A 21,983-nucleotide genomic window follows, 5' to 3' on the forward strand; every position below is an offset into this window, starting at 1 on the left:
TGGGAGGTGGGGAGGAAACACCATCCATCCCCTCCCCACCCCCAACTCTGCTCCAGTCCCACCCCCAGCTGCATCCCTGGCTCCCGGCCCCACACCCCAGCCTTGGTGCAGCTCCACTCCTGGCCCCACACCAGACCCCACCCTCAGCTGCTGGCCATGGCTCTGTTTCCAGCTCAGGCTAGGAGTGGGGGTGGGGCCGGGAGCAGAGTTGCATCTGGCCTGGGGCCCAGCTGCTGGCCCCCACCACAGCCCGGCTGCAGCTGTGCTCCTGGTCCCTGTCCACAGCCTAAGCCCATGGCTGCAGTTTAATCCCTGACCTGATCCCAGCCTGAGACCCACCCCCAGTTGTGGTCTCAGCCTTGGCACCCTTACCCCTGCCTGTATCATCCTGCTCCTCCCCTGCCCTCCAAGCTGCAGCCCCACTCCAAGCCCCAGCTCCAGGAAGTGGGGGGCATGGACAGAGTTATGAGGGGGCATATGTGACGGATTGGATCAAAGAAATTCCCTTGGGAACTGTCAACTGCTGTGCCAAGACTACTTCTGCCCCTGTTTTCCCTGCCAGCTCAGGACTCCAGCACCCTGTCCTGCTGAGCCAGACACATCCATCTGCTCCAACAGACCCAGGGTCTGAACCACATGCCCCAAAGCTGCAGGCTTAACTGAAAGCAGCTTACAGAAGTGTTCCTGTCTTTAACACTCAGATGCCCAACTCCCAATGGGGTCTAAACCCAAATAAATCTGTTTTACCCTGTATAAAGCTTATACAAGGTAAAACACTCAAATTATTCACCTTCTATAACACTGATAGAGAGATGCACAGCTGTTTGCCCTCCCCCCAAATATTAATACATACTCTGGGTTAATTAATAAGTAAAAAGTGAATTTATTAAATACTGAAAGTAGGATTTAAGTGGTTCCAAGTAATAGCAGACAGAACAAAGTGAATTATCAAGTAAAATAAAACATGCAAGTCTAATACAGTAAGAAAAACTGAGTACAGATAAAAACCTCACCTTTAGAGGAATTCCAGTAAGCTTCCTTTTACAAACTAGTCTCCTTCTAACCTGGGTCCAGCAATTACTCACACACCCTGTAATTACTGTCCTTTGTTCCAGTTTCTTTCAGGTATCCTTGGGGGTGAAGAGGCTCTCTCCTTAGCCAGCTGAAGACAAAATGGAGGTCTCCCACATGCTTAAATAGACTCTCTTGTGGGTGGAGACCCCCTCCTCTCTCTTATGCAAAGTCCAGCTCCAAGATGGAGTTTTGGAGTCACATGTCCATGCATCACTCAGGGCTTGGCTACACTGGCACTTTACAGCACTGCAACTTTCATGCTCAGGGGTGTGAAAAAACACCCCCCTGAGCGCTGCAAGATACAGCGCTGTAAAGCCTAAGTGTAATCAGTGCCGCAGCGCTGGGAGCTGCCAGCGCTGCAAGCTACACCTGTAAGGGATGTGGTTTACGTGCAGCACTGGGAGAGCTCTCTCCCAGCGCTGGCGCTCCGACCACACTCACACTTTAAAGCGCTGCCGCAGCAGCGCTTTGAAATTTCAAGTGTAGCCATACCCTCAGTTTTTACAGGCAGCAGCCACTGCTTACCTGCTACCTCGAACATCCTCATGTAGACTTATGTGGATTGGAGCCTTCCAAGATCCATTGTCCCTTAAGTGCTTCTTGATTGGGCACTTAATTTGCGCATTCCTTCCTCAAGAAGCTGACCAAATGCTTTACAAAGGCTGCTTAAAAGTCAAGCCAGTACACAGCCAATATTAATAACTTCAAATACAAAAATGATACATGCATACGAGTAGGATTAATAGATTCAGTAGATCATAACCTTTATAAAGATGTGTTACATGGCATATGTAGCATAAAACATATTCTGGTTATGTCATATATACATTCACAAGCATATTTCCAGAAAGCCGTACAGGGGAGCATCATCACAGCATGACGCTCAAAAGTTTGGGGGACCACTGGCCTAGGGTCTACAGCACACCAAAAAAACACCACCATAACTGGCAGTATAGGCCATATAACAAGGACAAGACCTGAGTGGATTATGGAGCCCAAATTCCACATCCTCCCTTATGCAGTTTCTTTCCAAGTAAGTGAGGAGCTATATTGGCAGGAAAGAGGGGAGTGATGGCCAGTGCTGCTGTGTTTCATCTGTGGATCACAGCAGAATTATTATTAATCTAAAAGAAGAAGATACAGAGGGAAGGGGAGCACAAGGAAACAACAAGACCACTATGGAGATGACAACAATGGGGTTGTTACTTTTGCTGTTGAAACATAACAAGGAACATGTGGTTGTTTTGGAGCAGATTTATAGCATATGAAGAAATGGCTAGTTAAGATCAGTTTCAGTGTGGGAATTAAGTATCAGAGGGGTAGCCATATTAGACTGGATCTGTAAAAGCAGCAAAGAATCCTGTGGCACCTTATAGACTAACAGACGTTTTGGAGCATGGGCTTTCGTGGGTGAATACCCACTTCGTCGGATGCTTCGTCATGCATCTGAGGAAGTGGGTATTCACCCACAAAAGCCCATGCTCCAAAACGTCTGTTAGTCTATAAGGTGCCACAGGATTCTTTGCTGCTTTTAATGTGGGAATTATTCTTCTGATATGTAGAGAAGAAACCCACAGGATGACTTCAGGCTGGCTCCTGGCCGACTACATATCTACTGGAGAGTAGTGAATATTTTTTTAAAACTCTAAAATGTCAACAATTTTTTGAATAAGAAGGTGGGTGAGGTAAGAACTTCTGGTCAACAAACTTCCATTAGTGAGAGAGACAAGCTTTTGTGCCACACAGAGCTGTTCTTCAGGTCTGGACAAGGTACTCAAAGGGTATGCCTGCCAGCAAAGAAAAACCCGCAGCTGACCCGTACCAGCTGACTCGGGGGAGCAGGGCTCGGGTTATTTAATTGCAGTGTAGAAGTTTGGGCTGGAGCCTGGGCTCTAGGACTCTGCGAGGTGAGAGGGCCCAAGAAATGGGATGCAGCACAGGCTTTTCTTTGCTGTGTAAACATACCCAGAGTGTCAGAAGGTGGAATAGTTTCTTTAGCATAAACAGCTGACACGTATTTCAAGGGACCATTCAAGGTGAAGTGGCTCATTACCATCTTTCAGTCAGAGGGGGTGCACTTACCTCTCATGAGCACCTCCCGTTGGCTAAGTGCAATCCTGCACTCTTTTCCTTTCCTGGTGCCCCCTGTCGACTCTTGCCCTTGTCAGGCAGGTGTTCAGTGACCCAGCCCTCCAGTCAAGTCACACACAGTCTCTATGCATGAACAAACAAACAGAGTCCAACAGGGCCTATCACTTCACCCTGGTTGATACCTGCAGCCCTGTCTCTGGGCTCAGTTCTCAGCCTCTTCTGGGCCAGCTTTAAGTCCACCCCTGCCCTGCAATGGAGCAGTGTCCCCAGGACCTTTAGTGGCTCTGTGATGTCCCCAGCTCTCCACCTGAGTCACTCCTTCACTTTAGTCCCCTTCCAGGGGAGAGGGTAACAAAGTTCAGTGAACAGTTGGCCCTCTCTAGGATCTTCAGCCCCATCCCTGAGCCCTTTAAACTCCAGCCCTAGCCCTGGGCTTCTAAATTAAACTTGTCCCTTTCCTGGGGCTTTGGCCACCCTGCCAATGGCTGGTAGGGGGGACCTGGGCATACCCTCTACTCCAGGTCCTGACCCAGGGACCCTACAAATAGCAGCCCCCTGCTGCTTCCTTTAACTCCATCACTGCTGCTATTCCCTGGGTTGCTTCCCACCTAGCCCCTTCCTCCTCACCCATGTCACAGGGTTCTCTGTCTGCTCCCTGCTTGAGCAGAGTCTCTCCCAGGCCTCCTCTCCTGGAGAGCCCCACGGTCCTTCCTCACCCTTCTGGTCCCAGCCAGCAACTGACCTGCTCAAACCCCTGCAGCACCTTTAAAGTGAACCTGCTGTGCTCTGATAGGCTTCTTCCCTGTAGCCTTTCTAGGCAGGCCTGGAGGACCCACCTGCACTGCTCCTTTTCCCAGGACAGGGTGTGGCAGGACTGGAAGGCCTCCAGCATGGGACCTCAAAGGGTCTGGCACACCTGGTCACAGGGGGGAAAGGAAGAGAGGAAGAAAGAAAAGGCATCTGGGGTGGGGTGGTTAGTGGGTTACAGATTGTTGTAATAAACCATAAATCCAATGTCTCTGTTCAGTCCATAAGTTTTAGTATCTGTCAAGGTTGTGAATTGACGCTTCCAGGCTCATCTTTTGGAGGTGTTGTGCAGGTTTCCTTTGAGAATGAGGCCTGAGAGGTCAGATCTAGAATGATTGCTTTGTGAGAAGTGTTCACTCACAGGTGACAGGGTGTTTTTGTCTTTTATCATTTTCCTTGTGAGTTCATGGGAGTGTGGTGATTGTCTGGTTTCACCTACATAGCTGTTGTTGGGGCATTTAGTGCACTAGATGAGGTAACCACATGTTATGATGGGCATGTGTAGGACCCAGGGATCATGAAAAGTGTGTTGGGGCAAGGTGTTGATCATTATAGCAGTAGAGATATGTTTACAGGTTTTGCATCTGTTGTTCTGGCAGGGCCTGGTTCCACTTTGAGTTAGTGTGTCCTAGTCTGTGGGGAGCTTGCTTCTGATAATGAGCTTGGAGAGAGATTGGGAGGTTGAAGGTCCAGGAAAGATTTCTTTCATGATGTGGTCCCCATTGAATATGCATTATGATTGAGTAATGATATCCCGTAGGGGTTCCAGTGAGGGGTGGGAGGTGATAACTCAGGGTGTGCAGTCAGAGAGGGGTTAATTTCCAGATTGAAACAGGTTCTTTTGGGTAGCCTGTTCCATGATATCATTCTCTGCTTGAGTGTCCTTGTTTGGTGAAAGCAGTTTTAAGTGGGTTAAGGTGTATATCCAGGACTTTCTCCTCAGAGAATATTCTGTGGTATCTGAATGCCTGGCTGTAGAGAACAGATTTCATAGTGTATTTGGGTGGTTACTGGATCTGCAAGATTGGTGTGGTGATCCGGGGGTTTCTTGTATACAGTTGTCTGTAGCGTTCCATTACTGAAGTTGATTGTGGTGTCCAGGAAGTTGATGCTAGTGTGGGAGTGTTCCAGAGAGAGTTTAATGAATGGATGATGGTTGTGGGGGAGGATGAAAATATCACTGATGTATCTCAGGTATCATTGTTTTCACGGTGCATTTATCCATAAATTCTTTCTTGAGGTGGCCTAAGAAGAGGCTGACATACTAGGGAGCCGTCCTAATATCCAGGGCTGTTCCCATGGTTTGGGCAAAGTGTTTGTTGTTGAATGTAAAATTGTTATGGGTGAAGATGAAAGGGATGAGTTTGGTGATGTGTTTGGGATGGAGAGCTGAGGATTGTCTATTGTCTTGTAGATAGTTGAGGCAGGCAGCAGTACTGTCATTGTGAGGGATGTTGGTGTGTAGGGAGGTGACACCCACGGTGACAAGGATGGCGTTCTGAAGAAGCTTGTTAACGTTGTGGTGTTTATGGAGGAAGTAGGTTGTGTCCTGGAGGAAGCTGGTTCTGTGTGTGGTGAGTGGTTTAAGGAGGGTTTCTATGAGTCCTGATATTGCTTCAGTAAGATAGCTGTGGACAGATATGGTGAGTCTTTCTGGGTTCCCTTGTTTGTGTATCTTGGGAAGCATGTAGAAGGTCCCAGGGTGGGTTCATGTGGTTGAGGTTGTAGAGTTTCTCTTCGAGTCATTGTATTTAGCTGTGACATTCTGAGTCCATTTCCCAGACCTGAAAAGCTCTATGTAAGCTCAAAAGCGTCTCTCTCTCACCAATAGAAGTTGCTACAATAAAAGATATCACCTAACCCACCTCATCTCTCTAATATCTTGGGAACAACGTGGCTACAAGAACGCAGCACACAACATTTTTCCAGCATTTTCCCCACCAGCTCTAGCTACTATCCAGACTGTGTATTTGAAGGTATAACATGCTCATAGCTATAGAATGTGAGCACTGCCAAAGTTACCAAAAGGCCAAGCCGTCATCCTTATCTTCCAGGGAGTTGGTGGATGTCAGCAAATGCACATTTGGTTCGGGAAGTATAAGACCCATGACCATGCTAACATCTTGCGGAAGGAAGTTCCAAACCCAGTGCCAAGAAGGCTTGATTCCCCATAACATGCAAATTGTACCCCAGGACAGTGTCTGGGGAATGCAGCTGTCATACAGAGGAAATCACAGAGAAAGAGGGTCTGTTTCTGAATTCTCAGGTTCCAGAAACTCATGCAGTGTGCAGAGGACCAGGGTGATGTGTTCTCATTGCCTTGTGTTGGCTTCTTTTTCACATTTACCATCAGCTGCAACTAGGGCTGATCCATTACCCATTGAAGTTGATGGGAATCTTTCCAGTGATTTCAGTGAGGTTTGGATCAAGCCCAGGGCATGCATTATAACAGCCAAGTCTATGGTACTTTCACTGTGTATCACAACAATGGTAGTCTGCAAACATTATTATGCTTGTAGTAACATACAAAATGGGAAATGACTGCCTAGGAAGGAGTACTGTGGAAAGGGATCTGGGGATCATAGTGGACCACAAGCTAAATATGAGTCAACAGTTCAACACTGTTGCAAAACAAGCAAATATCATTCTTGGATGTATTAGCAGGAGTGTTATAAGCAAGACACAAGAAATAATTCTTCCACTCTACTTTGCACTGACTAGGCCTCAAATGGAGTATTGTGTCCAGTTCTGGGCACCACATTTCAAGAAAGATTAGGACAAATTGGAGAAGTCCAGAAAAGAGCAACAAAAATGATGAAAGGTCTAGAAAACATGACCTATGAGGGAAGATTGAAAAAACTGGGTTTGTTTAGTCTGGAAAAGAGAAGACTGAGAGGGAACACGATAACAGTTTTCAGTTACATAAAATGTTGTAACAAGGAGGAGGGAGAAGAATTGTACTTCTTAACCGCTGAGGATAGGACAAGAAGCAATGGGGTTAAATTGCAGCAAGGGTGGTTTAGGTTGGACATTAGGAATAACTTCCTGGCAGGGTGGTTAAGCACTGGAATAAATTGCTTAGGGAGGTTGTAGAATCGCATCACTGCAGATTTTTAAGAGCAGGTTAGACAAACACGAGTCAGGGATAGTCTAGATAATACTTAGTCCTGCCATGAGTGCAAGGGACTGGACCAGACAACCTCATGGTCCCTCCAGTCCTATGATTCTTACGCTGTCTGTACAAGGTTGGACTGTATAAACGATATACAGTGTAGGAATAATTTCATTCTCCACTCAAGCACAGCCCTGCATCAGCTGCTTAACGCACACTGCCACCCTATGCAGCAGGAAGTGGAGAAAATGCCATATTCCACTGAGAGGCGCAAGGGAGTGTGTGAGGAGGTTGGATGTATTACCCCAGTGAGAATGTGGCCAGGACACCAGGGTTAACACAACTGGCCTCACCAATAAGTGGTCAGGAGATGGACCTTGATTCTGCTAAGAGTTAAGTCCCCTGCAGCTGACTTTAAGAAGAGAGCAGATGCTAATGGCAGAGAATACAGGCAACATGGCAAACACCTTGCCAGGTGTGGACCCGGAGTGAGATATGATTAGTTAAGGAATAACTCAAGCAGACGGGGATAGAAAGAGAAGAACAAGTCAAAGAAACCCTCATGTCTGAAGACCAGCTTCCAAAGTCTCTTTTTACTCCCATAACAGGACAGCCTGTGCTCTAGAAGTGTTTCTCAAGGACCAGTCCCTGGACTGGCACTGGTCCCAGAGATCTCCCTAACACAGTTTAGGAAGGCAGCAAGCCAGTCCTGGGTAGCAAGAAGATTGAGAACACTGCTCTAGAATATCTCCACTTTATTTATGGCTTTGACCAGTAGCACAGATAAACAAACAGACAGTGAATAAATAAGGGCAGAAGTGAACAGGCCAGTTAAATAAACCATCTCAGATTCTCTGGCTTCAGTATCTTTGGACAGGGCAAACAGGAAACCTCAGCTTTTTTAAAAGCCTGAAGGAGAGTCAGTATCTATCTATCTATCACTGTGCCCAAACTACAGCACAGGTCTGTCCTTAACCAGTGACAAGATCCTAGGACATTTTTATCATGACTCTACAGCTGCTAGACCTGAATTCACAACCATGGCATTATTGTATTTGAATTGGCCTGGCTTAGAAGGTTCGAGGATACTCCCTTTATTGTACATTGATTTGATCCAAAGCCCATTGAAGTCAACCGGCAGACTTCAGTGGGTTTGGATCAGACCCTATTTGCAACCATCGGACTCGAACCCATGAACTTCAGATATTCAGGGCTGGCTTATGTCGTGAAGAAGAATGTAATGTGATGGTCTGGTGTAAATGGTCCTGCCCCCTGCTAATGGCCAGTCCCAGAAAGCATAAGACCCTGCAACTTAATAACAGCTCCCACAGTTATCCTGTTAGCTCAAATAACAGAACCTTGTGTTTGTTTGCTGCTGAAAGTCTGTAGTTCACTCCCTGGTGCAAAACTACAGGGTCTGTATATGGAAACACAGAATAGCTACAATTCCTGTAATGTTCATTTATGAGGGTTGCCAGGTTAGTTGGCAGCCATAATGCCTGAGCTCTGATGGCCCAAACTACGCTGCTCTGGATGTAGTACCACCTCTGGCACTGGTTTTTGGTCAGAAGATGAAAAGAAGTCAGTGGGATCCGTGCTCTCAGTCCCTAAGGTGCTCTGAATCCCCATAATTTGCAATTCCTCAGGCCCCAAACCTACAGATACTTTACCTAAACAATCCCCTTTATACACACTGAATCATGTAGGCTTTGAAGCTTGGGTTTCTCTGTAGTCTGAATACACAGCCAGGCAGTAGCGGATTGTGAAATTGGAATGTGTCCAATACCTGGGGCCTGATCATGCACATTAGGCAAAATCCCCATCGAGTCCAAAGAGAGGCTTGCCTCAGTAAGGAACACAGCATCAGGTCCCATAGCTTAATTTTTATTTCTTGTGTGTTAGTATATCTGCCACTCATCGTGCAGGAGCCTGTATAGCGCACTTCAAATAGTTTCATATCTCTTTCGCACAGCTGCTGTTTGTCTTAACTATCAGTAGAATGCATACATTTCTAAATCAACAGAGGGAGCTAGCACTTCAAAGCTGGGCTGTCAGCAAAGAACAAAACTCATTGGCTAAGTTCCCTTTGCAGAGAGGGAGAGAGAGAGAGAGATGCCTTCCAAATCTCCCATCCCAACAGAGCGAGGACAGCAAATCTCTGCTGCTCTGGAGTTCCTCTATTCTGCTGTGGCACAGATACCCAGCACAAGCAGCAACCTTCTTAATCAGTGTGGATGTTACCAGGTGAGAATTTTCTGAATACTTTGTTTCAACTTTGCAGGAGGTCAGACTAGATATGGAGTTGGTAACCTTTCAGAAGTGTTGTGCTGATTCTTCATTTATTCACTCTAATTTAAGGTTTTGTGTGCCAGTAATACATTTTAATGTTTTTAGAAGGTCTCTTTCTATAAGTCTATAATATGTAACTAAACTATTGTTGTACATAAAGTAAATAAGGTTTTTAAAATGTTTAAGAAGCTTCATTTAAACTTAAATTAAAATGCAGAGCCCCCCGGACCAGTGGCCAAGACCTGGGCAGTGTGAGTGCCACTGAAAATCAGCTTGCGTGCCGCCTTTGACACGCGTGCCATAGGTTGCCTACCCCTGGACTAGATGATCATACTGATCCCTGCTGGCCTTAGAATCGATGGATCTATTAAACTGCCACTCGGGAGGCTGTCAGTTTATGCTGTAATTATGATTTTGTTACTTGTGCTGATCTTCCTCTTTGTACTAGGTATTTCTGTCTGATTTCTTATCAGAAAACACTTACCAAGAGATCTAAACTCAAGTCCACGGGCAAGTGGTATTGTGTACGAGCATTATGATCTCTCTACCTGAGCGAAACGTTTGGATTAGAAGTAGGAGTTGTTGCCATATTGGGCTATTGTTTTATTAGAGGCTTTTAAGAAAGAAAAAATTTTAAAACAGGAGACTCTAGATGGAAAATGTTAGAGTCAAGACTGCTTTGCAATACAGTGCTCCAGTGAGTGGCATTTTTACCAGTCCAAGTGTACCTCTATGCCAGTTTGCTCCAGTTGTCTAATTCAATTTGTATTTCAGTTAGAAACAGAGCCGTGTTTGCTGGCTGGGGCGTGCAGCCTGAAATCAAGAGATGCTTGGGGAATGCAGGGTTTACTATGTCAGATTCGCAGAAACAAAAGATCCTTGTGAAGCCCTTTAGTCCCTTGTGTATATGTTACAGGTTTTTTTAGGATTCAACTCCAATCCAGAGGCAAAGGTGAAAACCACTGGTGGTGCATGAACCACTGGCTCAGAGAGGCTAGCCTCTAGTCCTGCCCCTTCTGCCCGAGTCCCCACCCCTTCCATACCCACCGCTGGAGCCCAGAGCCATCCCCCTACCATGGCCACTGGCCCCTTCCCCAGCCCAGCCCCAGAGCACTGGGAGGGCAGGCAGCATGGCCCTAGCTTCCTCTATAGCATCACTCCCCAGGCCCAGAGCACTGGGTAGGTGGACAGCGTGGCCCCAACCCCAGAGTGCCGGGAGGGCAGGCAGTGTAACCCTAGCCCCTCCTGCAGCCCCAGAAGGGCAAGCAGAGTGGCCCCAGCTCTGGAGCACCGGGTGGCCAAGTAGCACGGCCCCAGCCCCAGAGTGCCCAGAAGGCAGGTGGCGCGGCTCAGCCCTGGAGCACCCAGAGGGTGGGCGGTGCGGCACCAGGGGAAAACGAGCAGCAGAGCTGGGACAGGAAGGAGGACTAGTGGGGTGGAATGTGGACCATGCTTGAAAAAATCTTCCAACACTAGAAGTAAATATTAGAATAAAAACAGACACAGTTAAAAGACAATGCCATGAAGAGTAAGCTTCCCATTTACCAAACATGCTTAAAAAATAGAAAACAAGGTTAAGCAGAAGTTTAGGGAGGCTCAGCCTTCCCCAGCCTATGATACCAGACACCCATGGTGAAAACACTCCTAGAGCCTGATCCAAAGTCCATTGCAGTAATTGGAAATACCCTCATTGGCTTCAATTGGCTGTGAATCAGGTCGCAAGAGAGTGACATGAGTGGCAAAATGGCAGTAGATCATCTTCTTCTGTTACATCCCTTTCCTCTGGCCTTTGTCTGTCTTGCTCATTAGATGGTAAGGTCTTGGCAGTATGGACTGTCTGCTACTCTCTATTTGAGCAACTTTTGAGCAACAGGGATATGTTCTTGGATGATCCCTAGGCACTACCGTAATAAACACGATTATTAACACGAAGAAATAATGGTCCAGGCAGGCTTCTGATAGCACGGGAGTGCTTAGTTATAATTCCATGTGTGGTGCATGAAGCAAAGCTTGTGACTAGGTGATAGAGGTTTGAGATCCTTTGTGGGAGAAGGTAGGATATAAATATAAGGTCACCATATTATCCCTTATTTTCCTTGAACTACTTTTTACATCATGGTCAGTGGAGGAAGAGATGCACAGAACAGTGAATGCAAGAGATACGGGTTTTATTCCTGGCTCTATTACACACGTCAGGCTGATGGGCATGTGAACCTGGATAGAATGAAACTGATGCCCTCTGGATAGTGGACAAATAATTTCTCACCTCCCTGTGCCTGAGTTCCCACCTCTGTGAATGAGGGTAACGATTCCTCCTACCTCAAAGGAGTGTCGTGAGAGTAAATGTCTTGGAAGCGCTTTGATCCTCCAGAGGAAGGTGCTGTAGAAATTCAAAGTATTAAGAATATTGGACTTTTAACACAATAGACTGCGCTGCAGAGCCTTCTGATACACTCCATGATAACGTTCATTATCCCCACCTTACAGGCTCTCTGTCACAGATCTACAGGAGGTGCTTCGTCTCTGACCTTTGAATAGCCCCTCTGGGAGCATCCCACTCATAGGGTATGTCTGCATTGCAGTCAGAAGGTGCAAATGCAGCATGTATACACACATCTGAGCTAGTTTTAATCTAGCTAGTTCAAAGCTCGCTTGAGTAACAATTGCAGTGAAGCTGCAGCAGCTCAGTCAGTGGCATGGGCCAGCCCTGGGTATGTATCTGAGTAAGTAACTCAGAAGTGTCTACACATGCTCCAATCACAAAGCTAACTAGGGTGTATCTACATGTGCTGCTATCACACTTCCCAATTGCTTTGCAAATATACCCTTAGTGCTAGTCCTGGGCCTTCACTTTTTACAAGGGGAAGCCCTGTGTCCCAGCTATTCTAAAATTGGGGCCTTAGCTCCAACAATCCTGTTTCTCACCATACCTCTTTCAGCATGTCCAGATAAACCTGGACCCCCACTGAAAACTTACCCTTTTGGGAGCTATGCAACCAGCAGATGGCTGCAGTGACACAGGACAGCCTTCTCAAAAACGAGACGTCATCTATTAGTCACCTGGAATACAGTATTTAGGGTCATTAGGTTAGAATGATAATGCAAGGCCTACAGACTCACGTGCATGCTGGAAGCATGACCTGCCTGTCTTGCTCAGACATCCACGATTGCATCCCTGCCCTGGTACGGCAGGATCTTCCATTCTATGATCTCAAGTCCTAGTCATGCTGTTTTCACATGTCCTGCCCCCCGTGGCCAATAGTTGTTAAAAATCAGTGGTCTGATGGTTGGCCTCCATTGCATCCACAAGGGAGCTGCATTCACAGGCTGTTTGCAGTGCTGTTGTAGCATGCTGGTCCCAGGATATTAGAGACAAGGTGGGTGAGGTCATATCTTTAATTGGACCAGCTTCTGTTGGTGAAAGAAAAACTTTTGAGATACACAGAGCTCTTCTTCAGGTCGTGACTCGCACCCAATCACTGCCTTCCTTTATCCACGATCCCTGAAAGGAAATTAACCCGTTCATACAGGCGGTAACAATACAGACGGTAACAATACAAAAGTGAATGGGGGGAAACTGAGCCATATGTGTTCTTCCTAGAAAGAATATGGACATTTTCCATATTCTCCACTCACTCCAAGACTGAATTATCCAAACACCTAATATGTCAAAGAAAAGAAAGGGAGAGAGAGAGAAGGAAAAGGAGAGCGGGGAGGAGGGGAATCTAGATCAACCGTTAACATCACTTTTAAGCCAAATCAGAATCAAGAACACCAACTCTTACATGTGTGATTGAATATCGCAGTTAGACACTCCTGCGTGCTTGTCTTATAGACCATTCCACTTTTTTGCTGCTTTAATTTTCTCGTATGAAGCGGAGAAAAAAGAGAGTGAAGCTCCTTTTACTTTTAGATTGGTTTAGATTTTAGATCAAAACTTTTCTTTTGGGTTCTTGAGAGCAGCAACTTCTGACACAACTGATGCAATGAATAAAGATGAAAAAAACTATCCCTCCTCTACACCACAGTGGGGCACCTGTGCACACGCTGTTCCTCAGCAATAAATGCTACTCAAACAATGTGATAAACTTGCAAAACCATTTTATTTACGTGGTAATATTCCGATGATTGCTTTTTTGCAGTTGTAAAAAGTTTATCTCAAACTCACAAGCCTGTTTGGGTAGCAGTTATTGCAGAGTAAAGATTTATGCAATCAGTAAATAATGGCTTTCGGTGAGTATATATTTACCTTGCATGTTGCGAGCCTCAGTACTCCATGTAGCAGCCTGCTTGTTCAGGCGAGCTCCCTGAGGGGGTGATGTCTGCTCCTTCCCTGCCTGGATGCATCAGAAGTTTTGGACTCCAGTACAGGACCATGGCACTGGCTCTGTGGAGAATAGGAGTAAATGCCTGAAGAAATGGAATGCACAGCCCTGTGCAAAGCCAGGGTAAATGGGCCTTGCTCTGGGGTTGGGGGGGAAGGGCTGCGAGTGGAGTATCAGCAGAGATGGGCTACGGACACAACTGGAGCCTATGGCTGGGATTTCCATTGACTCTTAATGGGTGTTGTGTGCCCAGCTCCCCTTTGACAATAGGTTTTAGTAGTAGTCAAGGACCACAGTGCCCTGTCTATGCAATTATTACAATGCTGGGCCACCCTTGATTAGGGACTTCTCATTGTGCCAAATTACGTGGTGCCAAAATGGGAACTAATATAAACCTCTGAAGCTGGGTAGGAAATTCCAAGATCTCGAAAACTGTTGTCATTCCAAATCAGGATGAAAAGTCAAAATACCATTTTTTTTCACATAATGGAAGGTCAGGTCAACATTGAACTTCAACTGCCTGAGTAGCTGCATTGCATCATGGGAGTTCTAGTTTGAGTTACACATACCCCCATTTTTCTTCTATAGGCAGGGCTCCACAGCTAGAATTTATTTCCCATGATGCACTCTGATGGGATCATCCATCATGGAGGGGGAGACTGCTGTGCATCATGGGATATGCAGTGCAGCCATGGAGCCTAACTCATTGAGGAGAGTGGGGGCATAATGCACTTGAACTTAAACTCCCAGGAGGCACTGCAACAGCTCTAGAAGAAAAAGGTTAATGTAGAATTGCCCCAAAATGAAATGTTTGCATTTGATTGGACAAAGGAATGCTTCAGTTTGAGTTGGCCCATCCTGCAAAAAGATATTTTATTTTGGTTTTCCTGATGGAACATTGAAAAATTCTGGCAAAATTGAAATTTTCCCACAGAAATTTGCAAAGGACAGAATGAAATCAGCAATGCAGCTCTTATTACTACAGACAAGAGTCCAATTACCTGTGCAACTCACTGAAAAATATACCTTGATTGGCTTCTTTCTATTCTCTAAATAACAATGGGAAAGACAAGGAAAATCTAATGTATATTATTCCTTCAGATGAACAAATCTGATGGGAACTCCAGCTGTGCCAAAAATTAATTCCACCTTTGAATAAAAGATTTAGGATCTGATTTTCAGAAGTACCAAGCAGCCAAACTCTTGCTGGAGTCAATAGGAGCAATGCATACTCAGCACCTCTGAAAATCGGGTCTTTATTGTCCACCTTTATTTGAAAATAAAATATTGATTGGATTAATAATAAAAAAATCCCTTCATCATCCATTAGTTCATTAATCCCCTCTCTCTTTCTTTCTGACTTCAGTTGTGGTCAATTTTCCTTTGCAGCATCCAAAACTGACTAAGAACCTTTTACCAAGCTGCGTGAAAAAATATTCATAATTTCATTTGGATTTTGTGACTCGACAATTTCAATCTTTGTGAAACTCTCACAAAATGGATGATTTGATACTAGACCCTGCACAAATTAAGGGCCATTTCCGCAGTCAGAATAAATCACATAGTCCTTTTGACTTTGGTGGAGCAAGGCCAGTTTACACCAGGTGAAGATTTGGGTGTGAATATTTGTAAGGTGCTGCTGTCCAGTTCACACCGGAGATAGGGGGCTTTAAGAATGTAATGGTGTGTTCCATTCATATACAATTCATACCACATGATTTTTGACTCCGCTTGATGGAGTTTGCACCCAGGGCCGGCTCCAGGCACCAGCTTATCAAGCAGGTGCTTGGGGCAGCAACTCCAGAGTGGGGTGGCACTTTAAGGTATTCGGTGGCAATTCGGCGGAGGCCCCTCATTCCCGCTCGGAGCGAAGGACTTCCTGCTAAATTGCCGCAGATCCTGATCATGGCGATTTTTTTTTATTTTGGCTGCTTGGGGTGGCAAAACCCCTGGAGCCGGCCCTCTTTGCACCTCTTGGTTTTCACTTCAACTACTAGAGGTGAAATATGGCCAAAACCAACTAATTCAGCCTACTTTGGCATCAGAACTTTTCAACTCCAATGAGTTTCATGTGGTTTTCACCCCAAACCATCATTTGACCCTGGCTTACTTGAAGTGAAACTCTGCAGTTCTAATGACTTTCAGGAAATTATTTTGGTTAGCCGCCCTATTGGCCCATTCAGTCACAATACTACTGACTCCAGTGGAGTTGAACCTGCTTACTCCAGTAGTGCATTTGGTCCATTTCACTGTCCAGCAAACTACTCCAGTTTACGGTCTAATTCAGTGAACCAAAGGAAGATGGAAAAGTGCTCATCAGGGAAGAAAACACTCATCACCCCCAGAAAATTCTGTTTGTTTAATTTTGCTAGAAGAGATTAACTAATCTCTCTCTTTCCTTTGCAGGCATTTCCAGACTCTCTACATGACTGAACAGAAGAACTTATGGTAGGGCCCTGAAGACCCAGATCCTACTCATTTCCTTGCATATTTCTGGGCTCTCTTTCTGATTCCAGCATGAGCAAGACAGAAGATCTTAACATGGTCCTTCCCTTTCCATTCAACAAGAATTTGAGTTTAGAGCGAGGCGTCCTCACACATATTCCAGGTTATTGCAGAAACACAACTGACCTTACTGTCTTTCTAGTCACCTCATATAGCTTAGAAACCATCCTCGGCATCCTGGGAAATGTTTGCCTGATTAGTGTCATAGTCAGGCAGAAGGAGAGGACCAATGTCACCAGCATACTCATTACCAACTTGATAGTCTCTGACTTGTTCATGAGCATCGTCTGCCTGCCTTTCACCATCGTCTACACCCTGATGGACTACTGGATATTTGGTGAAGTCATGTGCAAAATGACCTCCTTCATCCAGTGTACTTCTGTGAGTGTGTCAATTCTCTCCCTTGTCCTCATTGGTCTGGAAAGACACCAGCTCATCATAAACCCAACTGGTTGGAGGCCAAGCATCTCCCAAGCCTATCTAGGGATTGTAGTCATTTGGACATTAGCTTGCCTCATGTCTCTGCCCTTTCTGACGACCTCCGTCTTGACATATGACTTGTACAAGCAGTTCTCCTATATTACGGATTCTTCTGCCGACAAGGCCATATGCATGGACTCATGGCCATCTGACCAGCACCGACTCATCTACACCACCACTTTGCTGCTGTTCCAGTACTGCATCCCGCTCTTCGTCATCCTGGTTTGCTACCTGCGTATCTATTTACGCCTGCAGAAGAGAAAGGACATGTTTGAGAAGAGTGCATACAATGGCCGGGTGGTTCAGCTGAGGAGGATAAACATTTTATTAGTATCCATGGTGATCGCCTTTGCTGTTTGCTGGTTACCATTGCACGTTTTCAATAGCATTGAGGACTGGGATTACAAAGCCATTTCCCCTTGCCACCACAACCTGATCTTCTCATTGTGCCATCTAGTAGCCATGGCTTCCACCTGTGTCAACCCTGTTATCTATGGGTTCCTAAACAATAACTTCAAAAACGAAGTGAAGTTGCTGATACTGAGCTGCCAGCATAATTCATCTAGCCACCAGGGAACAGCTTCTGAAGTCTTCACTGAAGAGACTTCAGGAAGGTTATTATACATGGATGCTAAAAGCCACAGATGGCTCCATAGTCTGACTCCAACATATACACCATAGCTTGCTGCTGTCCAATTTTTGGAAGAACAGTCATTGACTGCAAGGAAAGATAATCAGTATAGATAAGTGAGGAAGATCAAAGGAGATACTATGTTGTATGTATCGATGAGGTGGCACAGCTCTGAAAACAGACTTCACGCAAACATGACATAGGCACAAGAAGTTGCTTTGTTTCTAACTACTTAATAGACATCTATGGTTGCACACAGACAGCAGAGTCATCAATTAAGCTGCACACCATTATCGCTGAGGATAGAACCCAGGAATTCCAACTCAAACACTTGAGTTAGTGGAACTTCTCCTCTGTCAGTATTAGTAGGACACTTACATGCTATAGGCTGAGCACTAAGTTTACGAACAGAATTACAAGACGGTTGCCTGCAATTGCAGGGAACTGGACTCAGTGACCAGGAGGTTCCTTCCAGCCCTAGGTCCATTACCAACCCTCTCTCACCTACTGTTAGGTAACACTCATCTTCTCAGCTGATGGGGTACACAGTAGTGCATATCCAGCAGATCTGTGACACATCTGTAACTACTCACATACAGATACTGGGGGTGGCAGTTAAACTTACCCATGCAGCATGGGGATACAACCATGAACCTGTCACTTCAAAACCCCCACAGGCTTCTCCTGCTTGAGCTTCAAGGAAATCTCTGTTCATGCCAGGGCTTCTCGTGTACCCTCCTTTGGCCAGCTTCTTGATGGCAATATTCCAGAAAACTACACCACATGGCACACTAAACTAGCACAAACCAGAACCATGGTTCACTAACAAGGTGCATCGAGACCTAGCGCCATCTATGGATGACAGACAACAGTTGGAGGTGTTACTCTATTCGTTGCCTCTGTTACCCCTCTCAGAGACTATGCAGATCACTTCCCTTTTCAGATGATGCAAAACCAACAATCTCAGATTTACATGGGAACTTGGTCAGATTGACTTGACTGTCCTTCTCCTAAGCCTCTATGCTACTAAAGGTACAGTCACAAATGCTGGTGCTTTAAGATGTTTGCATCATTGGAGTCTTTGACAGATCTCAGATGGGGGACTGAGGTGACACTTAGCCAGTGTCACACCCGTTCTTTGTTTAGCATCTCACTCTGCTCACAGGATCTCTCATGTGGAAGGACCAAATGGCTGGGGAGAAAAGCTTCTGATATAGAAATGCCAGCTGTAATGAGCCGTGACACTTCCAGAGGAGTGAAGCACATTTTGAAAATAGGCACCAAGGCTTCGGTTTTCCTCAAGAAGAGAAAGGACCTAGATGGAAGGAGTGATGCCAAAACTGTGAAAAGTCTATGGAAGAGCAATGAAAATACATGAAGGAGATTGAGTCACACACATTAAATCCAAGCCACATGTAAATCAAGTGTGTTGTCAACTGTGTCATGGAAGCGAGCTTTGTGCTTTCTCATGTCAGTGATATTTTTTACCCTTTGTCTGGGCAACTTACCTGCAAACCATAAGAAACATAATACTCATTCTTCATTAGAAAAGAACAGTACATCATACTTCTGGAGTCTGAGTTACTCTCTTTATCAAGACATTGCTCTGCAGATACTGCTGGGAAACCAAGAACCGGGTACTGACAAGATGAAAGCCAATATTAGGCACTGCTGAAAGTAAAAGGCAAATCAGAAAGGAGACCAATACTTTCATATAAAAGATACTAGGTCAATTTAAAAGACCTATATGGGGTCATGTTTTGTCATGACTTGACATCCTGTGAAATCTCATCCAAGTCAATGGGCTTGCACATGGTGGGAGGTATTCAGTGCAGAGTCCTAGAAATACAATAGCTAGGTAGATACCTCCCTAGACAAAGCGGTAGGTCCGGGCAGAATTTGACCCATGCATGTTTTCCCTCAGATCACAGCATGTGGGACAGATTTTGTGACTGCAGTGTATCTGTAGCCATGTCAGTCCAGGGTATTACGGAGACAAGGTGGGTGAGGTCATAGCTTTTGTGGGACCAACTTCTGTTGGTGATAGAGACAAGTTCTGGAGCCACAGAACTCTTCTCCAGGTCACATTTTGTGAAGACAGGAGCTAAACTATCTCATGCTACAAAATAGCAAGATCCATTAATATCCAGTGGGCTAGATCCTCAGGTGATGTAAATGGGAGCAGCCCATTGAGTTCAATGGAGCCAAGTTACATCAGCTGAGAATCTCACTCATTGACGTCACTGGAAGTTGAAGATGCTCATCACCTTACGGGATTAGCCCCCAAATTCTTGACCATGCCTGAACTATCTGTCTGGCGGCAGCTATCCTTTCGATTCCATTCAGAATTCTGCGTGCTGCAGTCAGATGACCTGTGCATGATTTCATTTTGTATCTTTACCTATTGATCTGGCAATCTGTGAAAGACACACATTTCTGCTCCTTCCCGATGAGCTTTCTGCAATATTCTTCTGATGTTAGTTGACATGACAATGAGGGGAATTTGTTTCTTTTGATTAGTGTGTAGAAGATGGCACTTCTGGGCTAGAGGTTGAGTCCACTAGAAGACTTGGTACCCTTATAGACCAAGTGGGCTCTAGGCCACATCCCTAGATCAACCTCGGTACAGTAACTGAAACCAGAATGGTCCTATCAATCAGTGCTGAGAAGCACAAAATATATTCATTCTGACTGATCTCCTTGACTTACCGGAACCTTGCATAAACTGTGTTTTATTCAAGGGCTTAAGTGGGATTTGAGTAGTGGACTGGGCTTCTTCCTAGAGGAGAGTTTCTCCCAATTAGCCTTGAGTAATTCTGCTTGTTTCCTGCACTTGTTAGAATCCTAATATTTAATTAACAGCTGCATGTCAAGCTCTGATCACACATCAGCACGGAAGATATCTGATCTGTAACCGTTTGTAAATAGGTGATCTTGTACTCACCAGTCTGTTAAAGGGAACACCACAATTAGTCATGGAAGTTTTGCTACCAAGCAGAGTGCATGTACATAAGGCTTGTGTTTGTCACTGATTAGCATGAAAAGCTCCAAGAACATAATGCTAAGTGAAGCCTATTTGACAGAGAACTTATTATATGGCTGTAACTGTGATACATCAGCTCAGCTATTTACATTGTACAGTATCATCAAGTTCAAGCTGTATTCTTAATGGGTGGAGTTAGCTGTTGGGTCTGATTCTCCTTTGCCCTGCACTTTGTTCAATCATTTACACCTGTGAGTGCAAAGCGCATGCAAAGTCTAACAGATTAGAGGGAGTAGCACAAGCCATGCTAACACACACTGGCTTTGTCCCACTCTAGTGGCTAGATGAAGCATAGAGGTCTATGAGTCTGCTCTGAGCTAATGGACTTGGACTCAGATTCTCAAATGTATTTAGGCTCCTAGCTTCCTTGGTCCTTTAGCTCAGCCAGTAGCAGGGAATGCTTTTTGCTGCAGATGTCCTGGGTTCAGTTCTCAAAACCACCCTCTTGGGGTGTCATTACAGTAGTGTTTTAACTGACTCTGCACAGGTGTAAATGACTAATGAGGTTCAGGGTAATGGAGCATGGGGCCCTATTATGTTTGCTGCGTATTCTAGTGATGCTTTGGGAAATTATTACCAGCTTTATTACTGTGAGAATGGGGAGGACGTGTGTACATGCCTTACTAAGTAACCATGAGCTATTATTGTCACCATTGTCCATCTTGTCCTCTTGCCCCACTTTGTCATTTTATGGCCCCGCTTATTGTGACACAATGAATATAAATAGTAAGCCTTTCAAGGAGAGGATAATATCTTTACATGTGTCTGAGAGATGCCTGGCACACTTTGGGGACCCCAAAATAACAAATAAAATAATAATATTGGCTAAATCCCTTGCTCTCTGTGTGCCTCAGTTTGTCCATCTGTAAAATGGGGATAATACTACTTACTTCATTAGCTTAATTAGTGACGAACACCTGACTTGAGATCCTTGTATTAGTTAAGGGGGAATGTTATATATGGAAAGTGTCATTCACGTGCAGAGTATTCTGACTGATTCATTATAGCTAACTGCAAACAGTGTGCTTGACGCTGTATGAGACACCTCAGAAGGATGGTCCCTGCACCATCTCTGCAGTCTAGTGTCCCACTGCTAATGCTGGAAAAGTGGGAGTACCAGCTATTCAAAAGGTTTGCACACAGTGGCACTGACACAGATCACAGGCTGCTGGCTTCATCAAGGCCTTAATAGAAAATCAGTGAGGGGAAAAGCTAAATAAGTTCAGGGGAAGAAGACACCCAAAAGTCAGGGTGCTGGAACAGGTGGATGTGCCAGGGGGGAACTCACCAGTGTGCCCCCTCCATCCAAGAGGCAAACGCTATTTGCTGCTGTTGTGGTTTTCCAGCAGTGTGCCGCTTGCGTGGCCCAGGTTCTCTCTCAAGTTCAGTCCCCAGTAACAAGAGTCCAGTCAAAAGATCATCTAAACAAATGGTTCTTTTACTCCTGTTCAGCCTGCCATCTGGGCTCAGTTCTCAGCTCTTTCTGGGCTACCTTTAGGTCCTCCCCTGCCCTGCTACAGAGTACCAACTCCATGGCTGCTTTCCCTGACATCCCTCTCGCAGTCCATCGCTTGCTGAAGTTCCCTTCTCTTCACCTTACTTGTGGGCCTCACCTGTTCTTCTTTG

General features: G+C 45.4%; 1 protein-coding gene across 1 annotated transcript; it reads left to right on the plus strand.

The window, feature by feature from the left end:
* The first annotated feature begins 9,228 nt into the window (after positions 1-9,228).
* Positions 9,229-21,175, plus strand: LOC127054225 (neuropeptide Y receptor type 4-2-like). The gene is made up of 2 exons (XM_050960255.1): positions 9,229-9,328; positions 16,105-21,175. The coding sequence occupies exon 2, from the start codon at positions 16,216-16,218 to the stop codon at positions 17,362-17,364; it is 1,149 nt and encodes a 382-aa protein (XP_050816212.1). The 5' UTR covers positions 9,229-9,328; positions 16,105-16,215; the 3' UTR covers positions 17,365-21,175.
* Positions 21,176-21,983: the final 808 nt, after the last annotated feature.

The sequence above is a fragment of the Gopherus flavomarginatus genome, chromosome 6 (genome assembly GCF_025201925.1).
Source record: "Gopherus flavomarginatus isolate rGopFla2 chromosome 6, rGopFla2.mat.asm, whole genome shotgun sequence".
Taxonomy (NCBI): Eukaryota; Metazoa; Chordata; order Testudines; family Testudinidae; genus Gopherus; species Gopherus flavomarginatus.

Bases quoted from the DNA above. Each gene is read 5' to 3' on its own strand.
- LOC127054225 (XM_050960255.1), top strand. From the start codon at position 16,216: ATGAGCAAGACAGAAGATCTTAACATGGTCCTTCCCTTTCCATTCAAC.